This window comes from Tetrao urogallus (assembly GCF_951394365.1).
Source record: "Tetrao urogallus genome assembly, chromosome: 3".
NCBI classification, from domain to species: Eukaryota; Metazoa; Chordata; class Aves; order Galliformes; family Phasianidae; genus Tetrao; species Tetrao urogallus.
In genome coordinates, this window is record NC_136815.1 from 18,480,044 (window position 1) to 18,496,408 (window position 16,365).

Sequence of the window (16,365 nt, forward strand, 5' to 3'; positions counted from 1 at the left end):
CTGTGGAATACACAAAGCACAGCTTAGAAAAACAAAATGAATTTCATATGTAAACAACTTCAATACTCTAATATGAACATAATTTTCATCCTGACCTTACTATTTCTTACCAGAATGAATTTGTTAAGTTCCTCTTCAAAAAATAGAATCACAGAATCACCAGGGTTGGAAAAGACCTCTAAGATGATCCAGTCCAGCAGTTCACCCGTCACCAATATTTCCCCACCAAATCACGTCCCTCAGTAAATATATCTAAATGTTTCTTGAACACAACAGATCAAAAGTTGTTTTGTTTTTGTTTTTGTTTTTTTTTTAATGTTGTTTTTAACATCCTAGTGCTTATTGAAGAGACACAATTATTCAAGAGAGGGTTTCCTTCTCTGGAGATACTCAGAACCCGCCTGGACGCGTTCCTGTGTGACCTGATCTAGGTGTTCCTTCTCCGGCAGGGAGAGTGGATTAGATGATCTTTCAATGTCATTTCCAATCCCTGATATGCTGTGATTCTGTAATTAAACATGCTAAACCCCTGTAATTCAATGTACTACGGTTGGTCAGGGAATCTGAAACTGTAAAGGAGACACATCACCAGAAACGTGCAAGGGAGAACTCTAACATCTCTGACAATACTGATAAATAGGGAAAAAGTGACTTGAATTTTAACCAGTGATTTCACTTTAATCTTTTTAATAAATTAAAGACTTCCCAATTTGGACTTAATCAGCTTGTATCACAAGTTATTGCAGTATTTTAAAGAATTACATGGGTTAGCATTTATTCTCAATCCTGCTGTTTTAATCCATGTGTTTCTAATCAACATTAGGCTTCTACAGTAACTCTTGTATGATATAAGTATTGAACTTTCTTGACTAGGAATGTTAACAGCAACTGTTAGTCACTCCATAATGTATTTTGCAATCATCTAAATCAACCAAGTATTTTAACAATGAACAGTTCAGAACTGACAGATCTACTTTCTTGTTCACAACTGCTTATCACAGTATAGATATCATATATGTTTGCCAGGTGCTTCCTATAGTTAGGATACCTTCACAGAAGCCGCTCAGAAAAGATAAGGTCATAAAAAGAGATGAAAAATGTGCAAGCTTCATACACTCATGGTTTTATCATCAGACAAAATAGCTTTCGCTGAAGGATTGTACCAGTCACAAACAGCACAGTGCAGCTTATGTTAGAGTGAGACAACATTAAAAACTTTGAAATTCTGTTTGTGCTCATTCTTCCTGTTTGCTTAAATGTAAACTTAAATTGGTAACATCCTAATAGAGCTGTTCAGAGTGAAAAATCACTTCTCAATTATAATAAATCAATTCAGAAATAGTTATGAAGCCTGCAACATTTTGCATTGCCAAAAGGAAAATGGGGTTGAATCAAAGACTTTGATTCACTCACTTTAGGCTTCATTTCAGCAAGGTATATGACCTCATGTACGTCAATGCAACTGCTTACAAAGGTGGAGAGAGGAAGAGACTCTTTTCTCCTTCCCACCGCAATCTCCAGTGGCAATAATTTCAGATCGTACAGAAAATTTCCAAAACTCCATATGAAGTTGATTGCTGAGCTTCAGCAATTATAAATAAGCATAGAGATTTCATCTTTTCCTATTTGCATTCTCACAGTACATACCCAGGAGCAGATACAGAGGTTATACACTCTGATAATCCTGCTCTTGAATCCCCAGAAACACACTGCTGGCAGAGAAACACCACCAGGAACATCTCAGAAACAACACTTATGTAACTTTGAAACAAAGCACATACAACTTGAAGTACAAATGCAATGTACTTAGTCCATTTAAAGTAAACTCACTTTTTTGGCAGCACACACTATTCTTAAAAACTGCCAATGATATCTAACAGGACATGGTTTTCCTTCTTGTGGATTAGTTATTTTAAAGGTTTTTGTGTAAATATTTAACAAGCAGCAGTGTTTAATTCTGATGGCAATGCAGGTTTTCAGCAGATAAAATCACATCAGGTATAAAGCACAGGTAAATAACATGAAAAAAGCTTCAAGAAAGTTTTGGTATGGGAATATATCTCTGAGACAAAGACATTGAATAAGTCGGGAGGGATGCTTCCCGATTTTGTTGTACTTGGCATCTGGTGTGAGGACAACATATAGCGGCTGTGGTGTCATGAGAAAGCGTGTTATTTCACAAGCCTTGTGAAAAAGACTGAGAGGGAGGGAGGAGAGAAACTGAGAAAAAGTGAGCGAGAGGGAGAAGAAGAAATCTGGTACTATCAGCATCAGACTTTGCTACCAGTTAGTCTGATGCATATCAGAAATACATACCGAACTCAACTGAGACATCTTGCTCTACAAATACAGTAAGTTTGATCAAAATCTAGCCCTCAGATGACCAATTTGCTATATCTGAAAAAAATGACACTTGTACACATGTCAATGCACTGAATTTATTTTAGGTTATATTAATCATCTCGATACTTTGCTTCTCTGCAAAGAACCTTTGTTTTCTGTCATGCTGATGAAAAATCATATTTTCTCCTGGGGTAAATTTCATTTGAAGTAACTGTACGTTTTGAGTTGCCCTAAGCACACTTGAAATTATTTTCACAGTAGACATCAGAAACAATGTAGTTATCCTAAATTTTAGGAGAGGTCTGTGAACATCCATGTATCAATGAGTACCTACATGCATGCAAGCTGAAAACTCTTCAGAAGAATGCTTTGGAAACTATTTTGATTCGTATTAAAATTTTCACTTTAGCAAAATGACATCTTGACACAATGACATCTTGGCACTGTGATTATGTTTAAAAACAGCATCAATTATTTAAAACCATTTCAGCTACCGCACTTTACTCACAGGATAAGACACAGCTGTGCAGTTCAACGAGGCTTAGGCTGACCTTCCTATTTCTCTAAGTGTTTTGACATGTTCTCATCATCATATTGTTTGCTTTTGAAGTCCTCTCAAGACAAGGATCATTCATTCAGATGTATTTCTTGCAGAAAATTGAAGTGTTCCTGCATATTGTTTTTCAGAATTTCTTTCTACTGATTAATTTTATGTTTATATTAATTTTTAAGGGAGCAGCTCCCGTGGCAACAGTATTACAAAAGAGTATCACTCAAATGGATGACCTAAAAATTTCTGGAGATTTAAAAGGAAAAAGAATGTTTTCCATCCTCTCAGTATTTCACCACTGAAACTGTAACCACACACACACTCAGACGTATTCAAATACCACCCTAGGGCTCAAACACACATAGCTCTAAACACTAGGTTAGAAAAGCAGCAAAGCATCATTTTAAAGACACTTAGATGCCCCAAAGACTTCTGCTTAGTACGATTTTCAAAAAATTATGAAGTTTATAATCCATGAACTTCTATAACACCCTGAAACAGAACACAGAAAAGATTTCAGAGAGACTCCAGCAAGTTTCAATCTGTAAATTTGAAGACTATTTGGGAAGTTCATATTTTGACTTAATTAACAAATCTACTCCTCCCCCGCTACAGAAATATTGTCTCCTACAAGAATTCTTCATCCAGCCAAATAATTCTCATTTTATTAAATGCATTGAAATTTATTACTGTGAACATCTCATCTTATCATGTGCTTTCACACACACAGCTCCATAAGCAACATACATGTTTTTATGGAGCGAAATTTTAATTTGCCTTGGTGTAAGCAGTTCAATGTTTTTATTTGAAATAATCAATATTACAGGTGCTTCAAAAACAGCCAACCACTGCAGCTGTATTTCTACGTACATGCAGCATTACACACTGTTTCAAAAGCAGTCTAGCCTGCCACAAGTCAAACCAAAGAAGAAGCATTTACTAATGATCATTAAGTCTTTCTTTCCTAGAATCTACCAGTAATATTTTCTCCAAACAATATTTATCCAATGATGTCATGAACGCAGCATTGGCTTCATTATTTTTCTGATCCAACAGGAGGTGAATTACTGCTGACATCCTCACTTCCCATTTACAGCAGATATCCTGTGAGCAGCTCTGCTTTTTAGACCTGGCTATACAATGATTTTTCAGTGGATGTCTAAGAACATTTGAAAAGTATTCAGAAATATTGCGTCAATAACACCATATTGTAAGAAAAAGGCAAAACGGCCCTTCATTATAAATAAAATTAGTAACAGATGTATACTGCACATGAACTAGGAACATGCAGTGAAATCTGTCGTTTGTTCATTTCATATTTTAAAGAAGATTACCCCTATTAATATGCAATTCATACTCTGTCAAATTTGAGCTCTAATTTAAGTCAATGAAAGTTCAAGTTTTGTGACTTTCCAGAAAGGGGACACTACAGTACGTGTTGTAACCAAATAATCCCTCTCCTCACAGCCATGATAGAATTCACAACTCCATTGTTCTTAAGAAAACCAAAATATGCTGACTGAAAAGGCTGTAGTTGCTTTGATAAACTGCTTAAAGTTGAGTAAGCTGTTTAAGTGTTTCATTTTATAATTCTGTACTGTTAAAATAACATTTTCTGTTTGGTTCTTTCTATTTACTTCTTGAGATATAGCTTGCTAGTTTCTTTTCCAGATGCAGTTTTCTGCTTGATGACCAATCATTTCTTTCCTCAGTTAAAAGAAGAATTTGTTTGTCTAACTTGGGCCAAATTTTTATCCTAATAAAGTTGATGTTAATACTGATATGGATTTCAACTGGGTTGAAAAGTCATAGCCCTAGAGGTTTACGCGTGGTTAGCAGTAAACAGAAAAGAGTATACGACAGGCAATCTTGCAGATGCTACTCTGAACACCTTGCCATGCTTTTAAGTGAATGGTGAAAAAAATAACTCCAAACTTTTGGGGTATCTTACTTCTCTTCCAAAAATAGAAGAGATAGTCTCTGAGCTCAAGCCACCAGAAAAAAAAATGAGACAGCACAAGAAGCAGAGCACAAGGCAAATCTTGATGTTCAGAAGAGAAAGAATTCCTTTCATCCTGTAAAAATCCAATCTAATTACAACTTAGCATCTCAAAGGTTATTATCAGAGAGCCCCCCCATCCCTTTCTTTCATATTCGGCATCTGCCAAAAAGTACAGAAGATGCACAAGACCAAAAAAAAGCAAAAAATACGTGTGGCGTTTCAGTGGAATGAGATACAGATAAACATACAGGAACCCTCACTCTGAAGAACATAAGAATGCGAACACAGGTTCACAAGCACACACAAGTCAGTCAGAAGTAATGTGTGTTTTTGGAAGGAGTGAGCACTGTGAGGTGTAGCACTGATTCTTGTTAACCTAGGAGACGAAAATGCACCATCACACATACTTCTCTCATCTCTGCTTACCAAAAATAACCTATATGCTTTTCACTGCCTTGGCCAGTCTACATTAAAAAAATAAAATGAATTAAAATAAATAAATAAAAAGTAAAGGAATATGAGCTCCAGGAGAAAAGAAGTATAGGAAAAGATAATGTCAGACATGGGCTGGGGGAGCGAGGGGGGGGTTTCTGGTGCCAAGCAAAGCCGAAGGCTGTGCAATCACCTGTATCAGTGCTCTATCAGTGTCTACACTCCAGCCAAATCCAGAGAAAACAAGGAGTCAAAGATTCAGGTCAATAAGCTTATAGGCGATTTGCACAAACAGCTCCTCCAGCAAGGTAAAAAACAATGTCATATTGGCTTTTCTATTCCTTCTCTTTGAACTCCCTGGTCCAAACACACCCTGGAAATGTCAGTGTTATATGCAAGAATTTAAAGAGCTGAGCTTCTTAATCCCGTTAAGAAATAAGAACAAAGTTGCCTGTAAAGATCTCCTTATTGAGCTCGAAGTGATTATAGTATAGCTGCCTTATGCTGATCCTACTTCCACTTGCTATAGGAAAAGAGGTATAAATTTGTCATGAAATCCATTACTGAAAAGGAAAAAAAAATTTATTGATTAAAAAGGTTTCTGGAAAAAAAAAAAAAAAAAAAGAAAGAAAGAAAGAAAAAGAAAAGGAAATGGAAAAAAAAGGTTATGAATCTACTTTCTGATCCAGAAAATAGGAAGTATATTGCAGGCCATTACATGACAGATATGACAAGAAGTATTTACACAGATGCACACAAGCATACAAACAAAGTCCAAAGGAAACAGGGGCAGGCAGAAACCATTTTTAGAATGTTAAGAGTTTGGCTAGTGCTATAGACGCTAGCATGATAGCTTGTGCACACAAAGTATGAACAGAAAGATTAATGTACAGAAGAACTTTGTACATGCTTTTTCTTATATGGTGATCACACTGCAGCTGTTCCCTGAATCTCAAGTCTGACTGCACAATCAGGTCACATGGTTTAATGTAAAAACATCCAGTCCTAAATTGGCCTGGCAGCCTAGTGACAAAATACTGTGCATGCGCAGAAAACTTGGTTCTGAGCTCATCCCCTCCATCACAAACAAAATATGAGATTAGAGCAGAAGGTCCACAGTCAGCACTCAGAGTCCTATACATTCCCCGAGTTCTCGCCAAAATCTGTCTGTGAGAGTTTCAGGGGGCACTGGATTCCCCCTCACCACCTTCTTTCACAAATAAAGACAAGTAATGTAGCAGGATACACATTCACACATCAACTCTCTAATTAGCTATGGGCATAAGCAGCAGTTTGTGCTACAGAACCTTCAAGCACTGCATCATGAAACAATCCATCCTCATCACCTCTGCTGGCACAGATTTTTAGGAGCATAGCATGCAGCCTCTTTTTCATTGCCAGCAAAGATGCACAGTTAATGGTGGTGACTATGTTGAAAAATAGCATTTTGTCACTGAGAATTTGCTCTATCACACAGTATTATTGCCCTCTTTCAATCCACTGGAAATAAATAGGAGGCATTACTTTCAGAGCAACCTATGTATATATGTATATTCTGCCATTTGCTTCTTTCTCCTAAAAGCAGCCCCACATTTTGACTCTGTTACAGTCCTTCCTCCATTCTCTTCTCTTGCCAAATTCCTTCTCTGAACGCAGCTACTTAAACATCTACTAATCTCAAGTGATCTCTCTCTCTGCTCAAGACAACTTTTCCCTTGAAAGTTAATCCCTCACTGAACACTTCTGCTAAGAAATTGTAATTTGTCAGAAGGAATTGTTATTTGTTTATCCAGTTCTCACCCTTAAGAAGTGGGCAGGGCTCCTATTGTTTTTGCTGCTTACAAAGAGGAAGAGGCGTCACACCTTTATGAGTAATATGAGTATGACAAACTTACAACGTAACAGATGCAAACATTTTTTATTTGACCTGAGGGTACCTAGTTAGGATGACAGCAATCTTAGAGTAAAAAGCCACTGATAAACTATTTCGCAGTCCAAAGGAACTCGATTTAGTACTATGCTTTTTGTCTCATGATCTCTAACTTCTTGCCTTTTGTACTGCTCTACTGTTTGTACTCCCTTCTTGTATCTCCCCTCCTGTTTTAGTAAGTCCTGTCATGAACCCAGTTCACTTCTCTTCTCTTTCTATCACCTCATTCTCCCATTCCTAGCTATAAGAGCCTATTATCCCGTCTATCACTTCTGCACAGGAGACAGGCTGCTCTTTCCTTATCTAGAGTATCTTTGCCTAAGTATAGTACACACCCTGTGGCTAATTTAATGCATTTTCTAGATCTGATTTTAATCTGAACTGACCTTAATCTGATACAGATTCTGACTCTAGATACTGATTATTGGGCACTGCAGAGGAAGAAATCTTCAGGAACACAGATTCCAGGATGATACAGACTTTGTGCGGGCAGCATCATCAGATACCCTCTTTATCTGAAGTGTAGGCATTGCATAAACAGCAATTTTCAAAGACCCCACACTGACAAAATGCAATTCATCTTCAGCAGTGCTAAGTCCCACTACATTTTTAGTTTCTACTCCAAAGAGTAAGAACACTGGAGCTTTCTAATCTAACTCCGCTATGACTACTCATGACTACTTTATCACGTCTTTCAAAAATATTCTTTCTCCTAGTCCGTCAAAATAGCGAACAAATGAGATTCTAAATCCCATTTTAAATAATGTCATCTTCTAAAATATTCACTCTTCGACGTGAAACTTCATCCAGAAGGATGAAAATTCACTGCTTCAAGCTTAAAGTTATGCTTGATAAACAGTAGGTTGCTAGTGTTCATTTCTGCTTTTAGTATTTATATACTTAAATACTGTACACTTTTTCACATGTAAGTGTATGTGTAGAAATATAGGAACAATTATTCACATGTAGCAAATCAAACTGGTTTTTTTTGTGGGGTTGCTGAAGTGGTGATGGCAGTGGAATATTCCAGATTCCTTACTGTAAAAGCCAGTAATTAAAAAAGGAAAAAGAGAAAAATAGTAGTCAGAAGTCCTAACTTTGAAAACAGAGAAGTTGTAAAATGACTTGTAGCTCAATCAATTTGCTTCACACTTTGCAGAGGCTTTTGCCTTTGCTTTCTAATTCTGGCAACTATTCTGCTGAATCAATTTCACAAACCCAAATTAATAAGGTGGGAATGACAAGTATGGCTTTATAAAGGTTAGTTGTTTGCAATTTAGACAATAAGAGACTGCTCTCTGCTTATAATAAAATCAGGCAAAGTTTAACAAGAAAATCTCTTCAGTCAGAAAGCCAAAGATATCAACTTGTACATCTACTTTCATTCACCTGAATGGATAGTTCGGTACATTTGTACTTTCAGTACTGTTTTTCCAGTTAAAAGCCTTTGTTCTCAGACAATGCTTGCATTTAGACAGCTGGGGAAGAATGAAAAACATCCCATGGGTGAGCCTTGCAGGTACCTCCTCCTCAGCATTTGTTGCTCACATCTCCAGATACCTGCAGGAATCATCCTCAGTTCATCTGTCCTCTATGAAGAAATAACAGGGGACGGAAACAGGGAGCCGGGACTGATGAACACTGAACAAATTCTCCCTGCTTTCTAAAATCTTTATTGGTCCATATTAGCAAGAGGAGAATGCAGAGATAGCACAAAGGATTCCCAAGCACATCTTTATTTTCTGCAGAGGAAGCATGAGGAGACAGACCCACATTTATTTTCCCTCCTTTGAAGATATCTGTTTTATAGGATGCTGATACCATCAAAGAATGAAATACACATTAGGAAGTCAGCCCTCAAAAAAGAAATTAAAACACATTTGTTTGCTCTCCACTCTCTAACCTATTAGATACATACTATCATTTTCAAGTTGCTACTCATAATGTTAAAGAAGAAATGCTTTCAGAAGGAAGAAACCACTGATGAAGTTAAAGAAAAATTAATTTTTGGAAAAGTAAGTTGATTTCTTACTTCAGCTTTTAATTTCAATACTGAAGCGTTAAAAGAAAGCTTATAAATGATTCCTAGATCATCACAAGAATCATGAGAATTAGTCTCATGCTTAAAATTTACCGTTTGATACAGCCACAAAAGAAACAAAAAAAGGACACAACGTAAATTTATTTTCTTTCCAGATCAGTTCTTTCTACTTGCATTTTATCCTCAAAAAAATGTACATGGCCACGTAATAACAGTAATTCAGATGCGACACTGCAGAAGCAGTTCACCAGAAGCCGACAAATTATTAAAAACAATACATTTCTCATCTCCCATTCCATCCTTTTCCAGGGATATTTTCAACTTACTTCAAAGTGGGAATTTCTGTCACGCTGCCTCAGCTGGAAGTAGATTAGGGGTTTTATGTGCCCCTTCATCCTCAGAAATTTCCTTTTCAACTTTTCTTCCGCAGCAGTTGCAGTGGATAGGTTTAAGATTCTTTTATAACTACAACACACTTGAAAAAAGAACTGCTGGGCAATCAAAAGGTATTCAGCCTGAAGAATCAACAGATGTCCTTAATAAAATATATGATAATTAAGATTCAGGTTTAAGTGCATTCCCACTCTATTCCTGATCTTGTTCAATACAGTGCCATGGATTCAGCATTTTCCTTGAAAACTTCATTGAAGGAAAGAATATTTGAAGAATACTCGTAAAGATTACTTGAAATTCAACACAAATTTGCAATAATGATTGCTATGAAGAAAGAAAGAATGCATTTTCTGAATTTCACCCTAAATCAAGAGTAATTCCATTAGCAGTCTCTGAAAATACAGCAAGCAGCACAGAGAAATAACTGAATCAAATTGTTATGAACTGAGAGCAGTGCTCAGTCTTCCACTTCTAACATACGGAATTCAAGACATGCTGGTATAACGATTATACAAATAGTTATTTAAACTGGTAATGCCAGTAACAGGAATAGTTGTCTTATTTAGCTAAGCAAAACGGTATCTGTTATTACACCATTTAACTTCCCCTGTTTGTAAAGCATATACATTCTATTTATAAATTCTATTTATATTCTGGTCACCCATGCTTTAGAGTAAGCTTTGTAGCAGCTACAGTAAACTATGGACTCAACTCCTTTAATTCTTAGGATCTCTGAATATCTGATTATCTGATACTGAGTATCAGGAGCCACTAGTGCAAAAAGTACAAGATCTTTTCAGAAGTTTGTCTACTACATTAGAGGACATGTAGAAAATACGTGATGACATCTTCCCTGCCAATCAAAGACTATAAAGACCGTAGGAAGGACTAATATCTACTAGTCAAATATGACTCTTCAAATAGATTAATTTTATTTTGTCCACAACAGCCAAAAATAATATGTTAAAAAAACAAACAAAAAAAAAAAAACACAAAAAAACATGGGAGCATATTGAGCTATCGTGAGAAAATACATGTCAATATCTGGGAAAGAATGGAAATACAGAGAAACCATTGATATCCAACTGGCTGAGGGTGACTAAGAAGAACATGACCACAACAATTCCAGCTATTTGATAGGCATCCTTACCTGCAGAAGACAAACAACAAAGCAATCAAGTGGAAATCTGGCAGGAAGAAGTTTGAATCAATGTTCTCTGTAAGAGTATATGGCAGTGTGCTTTTTCTGTCAGCTGAGTTGGAAACAGCACAGCTTTGCAGACTGAACGTTGGGTAAGTATAAGCCGGTGTGGCTTATGCTAAAATACAAGTATCTTCAATAATTTGCAAGTAACTAATGCATCAAAAAGGCATCTGCAACTTTAAAAGTTATCCTTTCACAAATCACTACTTTTCCACCATGCATAATAAGTTCTATAATAAGCTCTATTTTAATCCTAGAATCTACAGGCACAATCTGTTTTTCTAGCAATGTTTCCTAGGCAAAGGAGCAACGAACAGACATGCTGCATTGCTAGTTTCATATCTGATAATAAGTGACTTCTGAGGCCTGTTCTCTACAGTTAAATACATAGAAAATAACATTCTTGGAGGAAAACATTAAAAGCGAGACGATTCACCTCCCTGCAAAGTAAATCTTCCATCACATTTAAATATTTACCCCTCAGCAGGCTAAACTCCACAAGTCACTATTTTCCTGTCTTTTCATACATTTTAAACCAAAAAAATCTTTTTGACCAATTGGACACAGTTCTGCCAGAATTCCCTCAAGAGGTGGGCCACAATGATTACCTTTATTACAAAAGTATTCCACTTCTTCACAGCTCAGATTTTCAGGCTCAAACTCTGTAGAAAAGCTTTCCTCCAATGGAAAGTCTTCTTTTGAGACAGTATCATTTTCCTCAGACAGGCACTCTTCTTCTTCATCCTCAATGGCATCCTCGAGGGGCCCTTTAAAAAGAATCAGGAACACTGTGGCAAAACCATCTAAAAGGACAACGTGAAATAAAACCTTAGCAAACTTATAACTGGTGGTCTTTATCTAGTTCTTCCTTCCATTTGCTGGGTTCAGCATTTACGAGAATTGACCAAATAATAGTTAATGGGAATTGAAATTGGAAGTGACTGTTTTCCGAAGCGAGGACTTCAAATCAGAATATGCGAAGTGTTATTAACAATATGTATTAATAATGCTCGCACGTGTCTTTTTTCATTATTCATCAGGCTGCAGTATTAACAGCAGACAGTTTTAACAATGGAAATCAAAGCTGCGTTTGTAAAACCATGTAAGCAGTGAAGAGCCTTCTCTTGTTGTTTGTAAGTCATTGTTTTTTGATGCTGAATTACAGTACTTAATAGGCTCCCTTCACAAGCTTCACTTCCAGAGTTAGCAGAACTGACGATAGCAAATTTATACAAAGGTACTGACAGTATCAACTTCAGCTTTGGCTGTTTTCCTTCAAGAAGCACCTGACAGAGTTTAAAAAGAGTTTCATATTCCCTGTGTACATTCATTTGCAACACTCCATAATAGACTAGCAGTCACTGGGCAGGACTCGGACAAACACTGCATTTCACTTTACAGAAACATCCAGTGTGCTGCTCTACACTGAAGGGCAACACTGGCACACAGCAGCCCCAGGAGCAGAGCGTGAGCCTGAATGCGACAGCAGCCTGAGGTCTCAGACTCTGCTAGTTACCGAGACAGCCCATTCCTACAGAGCCTCCTGAAGAGCCGTGTCTGACAGGCCTGTAACACATAACACCTTGGTTGCCAGCCGGAATGTATTCGAAAATTAAAATTTCTCCCTTCTTATACGCAGTTAACAATCATTGGTTAATAGTAACTGTTTCCTAAATTCATCTCACGTGCAGGTGTAGAATTTACCCACAGATTTAAGTAGAGATTTGAAATAATTGAACATATTTTAATTTAACTAAGATTTTATTAAATGTCAGTATGTTTCAAAATCCATCTTAAGACTGGATTTCAAAAGAGGGATTTCATTATACATGGTTGAGGCTTGAAAAAAAATTACTTATTTCCCTCTCCAATGAAAGCACAGCCTCATTTATAATTGACTGCGTATTTCTTCCTTGAAATGAAAGCTAGCTGGCTAATGAAAAAAAATGTAATTTGTATTTATATGATAGTTTTCCGGTATTAAATACACTATTCCTATATAATCTATCATGCTGAGATACAATACATAAATGATTCTGTTGCACTCGATGAAAAAGGAGGGATAAATTTTTAAAAGAAATCAAATATTGACTACACTCTAATTTTATGTAATTAATTAGTAACCAGACACTACCTACATTTATTAGAACAGCAAAATTCACTTTAGACTATGTTATCCAATTCTTGCTTCAGAGGAATATGATGGTTACCTTTTATTGAAATTGATTGAGATTCCCAGCTGGCATTCCATTCATTAATATAGCTTACTACCTTCCACAGAAATATGACTATTTATGCCAGCTGAGAATCTGACCAAATGAACCCACTTATGTGGACTCATACTCACCAATGCAAGCCATCATTCAACAATATATCTCCTAGAATAAGGGGCTATTATTATGGCTGAAGAAATAAAGATTCTCAGTCAAAGTATCCATTACTGTTAATTGCTCTTTCTAGCCATGTTGGGAAAAAGTCTGGCACTTGAATATGCACATGGAATGAAGAGTGGCTATCGCAGTGTATGGAACTGAGAACAAAGCGGGAGCACGTGCTGGAAGAGCCATGAGCAATGCACCGCATTTAATATGGGCTGTTTGGGCACCTCACATGTGTCCAGTTCCATTTCAGAAATGAAAGCATAAGGGTTTCTCAAATAGCTATCAAAAATACCTCCCAGATCTCATGACTTTATTAATAATGTGTCAATATTGAGCCATTTATCGGCGTGTACTCCTGGTAGCATCTACATAAGTAAACTAGAAATAAGAAACACAGTGAAACAAACAAATAAACCCTTTTAGGGAAATGGCAATTTCTGCCAGGTATATTCCTTCAAAAATTGTTCACATAAAAATGGGAAAAAGATATAAGCTTCATTTTTGTGTTTATAAAGCATGACTTTCACACTTCAGTTAAAGTTGACCTCCCCGTGAAAGACTGGTTCTTTGTCATTTGACTTTTTTCAATTAGTGCCTTCTAAAAGTCTGACTAAGTATGTGCAAGTAATCCAGTTGGCACGTGTGTAAGGCATTCCAGTGTGTTTCCAGATGTTAAACTAGTTTGTTTGCTCAGGTCACTCAGACATAGTCAGCAAGCTAACAATTGAGAACTGCCACTGACCAAGGGTCTGACAGAAGTCCAGTGGGTGTGCTTTCATTTTCATCGGCCATGGAAACACACATCTTAGAATTTTCACAGACATTGTTCCTAAGAAAGCAGAAGGGGAACAAAGGACAATCCCACTCAAAGCTTCAAAAACTTGCCTAGTTTGGTTTTTTAAACCAATCTCAGACTAAAGAAATTCTTGGCAAATGCTCTCATAAATAAATCCTAGGTTTGAATAGGTATTTAACACTTCCTAATGTTAAATCTCTTAGCATTTGCAAGCACAAACGTAAATTTTGTCACATCTCAATGAGATCAGATGAGTGCATCCACCTATACCAGGTTTTACTCTGCATATGGCAGCCCATGTGCACAAACAGTGATGTCTACCCAGTACTCTATAGGCAGCAATCAGACAGAGCTTTTCATAAGAGCTGCTCAGCAGCTGACATCAGATGCTGCATTATGAAAAGCAGCAAGACTCGCTGCAATCAGTGCAGAAATATTTTTCTAGGGTTCATGCTGCTGCCGCCTTGTCTAACTCACACACTCTGTCTTACTCCTGCTTTTCTTGTAAGTTTCCTCCTATCTTGTAAGCTTCCAAATTCATGCTCAGACCTATAAACTGATGATTCTATAGAACTAACTGAAGGAAAAGCCAGTACTCTACATGACTAAGATCAGACCACAAGGATAATAGCACAATTAAGTACTTCTTGGTTGTTAGTTTCATGTAAAGTGCAATATTTTTGCCTGATTTCTGCAGTTACCATTATCACTCAAACACAAAAGTGGGTTAAAGAGAACAGTAAAATCAAAAGCCAACTGCTAGTCAATATAAACAGATTAAACTTTCCATTCTTGACTATTCCAACTAATTATTTGCACATAAACCTACACCAAATTTGAATAAAAATTAATAGTCAGAATCTCACAGTAAAAATTTACTGGTACTACATATTTCTGACTAATGCAAACACAAAGTTTGCATGCTTATGTCTACCTTATTTGGCCATGTGTTTCAATCAGGATCTGCCTGCTGTCTGTACATCAGATCAGCCAAAGCATCAACTTCTTCTCTGGTTCAAAAACGTAAAAGTGAGTTTTCAAAGTTACTAACACTTTTCTCTAGAGGACAATCTATGCAGTGCCTGCTCAACTTCTTGACTGACATAAAATATTGAAAAATACGGAGTTTTGTAGGAAAATAAAAAAGCTTTTAAAAAGACCAGCTTCTTTTTCAGCTATCTCCTCTGATACTGTTGGTTTCTGTCCAATTGTTATAGTGTTGGTCTACTACCTCCCAAATACAGTTTGATCAGTTACTTTAGTGCAGTACTTTACCTTCCGTATTTTTTTTTTTTTTGGTTGTTGATTTAATTTAATACTTTTATATTCATTAGTTATACTGACCACATTATTAAGCACCTATGGCACACAAGTACTATATCTGCTTTAATTTAAGCTGGAACATGTTAAAGGTATCATCCCTGTTCTGCTGAAAAATGCTGATTAAGTCTGACACTACAACAAAACACTGCCATGACGACAGAGCAATGCAAATCCAAATAATTCCTGCCACTGAAATACATCTGAGTGTCACAATGATCTGGCAGTCAACAGCTCTAAGATAAAACAGTACAATTTCAAACTGGGATGATGTAAGAGTTTAGAGGAACAGTTAATTGCAGAGAGATCATCAAAATGCTTTCCTTCGATTCTCATTTTGATGATTCTTCTCCTGTTAGCAGTTAGATGTTATGTAAGGAGAGGTGAATCTGAAATGCTTCAGATTAGCTACATACATGATAAACAGTTAAGAATTTCCAAAGGCACTACATAAAAAGCTTCATTTCTAATCCTAGATAGGGCTTCTGAAGGCAAGCCCTCTACTTCATTCAGTCTTAAGAAATCCTGAGAAAACTGTTCCTTTATGAAACAAGCAAACACATGTATTGTACACAACACTGGAGATCCTGGGGGGTTTAGTCATTCATTTCTTCCCTTGGTATTTACACTATTTTATTAATATCTATTTCTGTGACACTATTTTTTTTTCCCCCAAATAAAACCGACTAACAAGAGGCAGCAGAAAATTGTACAATTAGAGGAGCAATGTAGGAGTGTGGTAGAAATACGTATGGCTTAGTGAGCACAGTAGTCTGCTTGAAGAAATCACATATAATTTGATACAAATAACAATATCTACTGCAGAGAGGCTGACGAGTGAACTGCATGTGCCTTCATGGAGAAAATTACTTCTGATTGAGGCCACTTGGCAGCGCAGTGTGGGGAAATCTGAACGGCAGCTCCCTAATTTGTAGCAGATTTGCTGATGCTCAAGCACATATTTTTTTCGGAC

The 16,365-nt window shown here is 36.7% G+C and overlaps 1 protein-coding gene across 2 annotated transcripts in view; it reads right to left on the reverse strand.

Annotated features, from left to right (window-relative positions):
- The window catches only part of ZFPM2 (zinc finger protein, FOG family member 2), a gene marked incomplete at both ends in the record, with an annotated part of 303,128 nt that overhangs the window by 232,903 nt on the left and 53,860 nt on the right, over positions 1-16,365 (reverse strand). The window contains one exon of one of the 2 annotated variants that reach the window (XM_079533411.1): positions 11,504-11,662. The exons of the other annotated variant lie outside the window; for it this stretch is intronic. Within the exon in view, the coding sequence (XP_079389537.1) occupies positions 11,504-11,662 (159 nt within the window). The remainder of the gene's footprint in view (positions 1-11,503; positions 11,663-16,365) is intronic. 2 annotated transcript variants of the gene reach the window in all.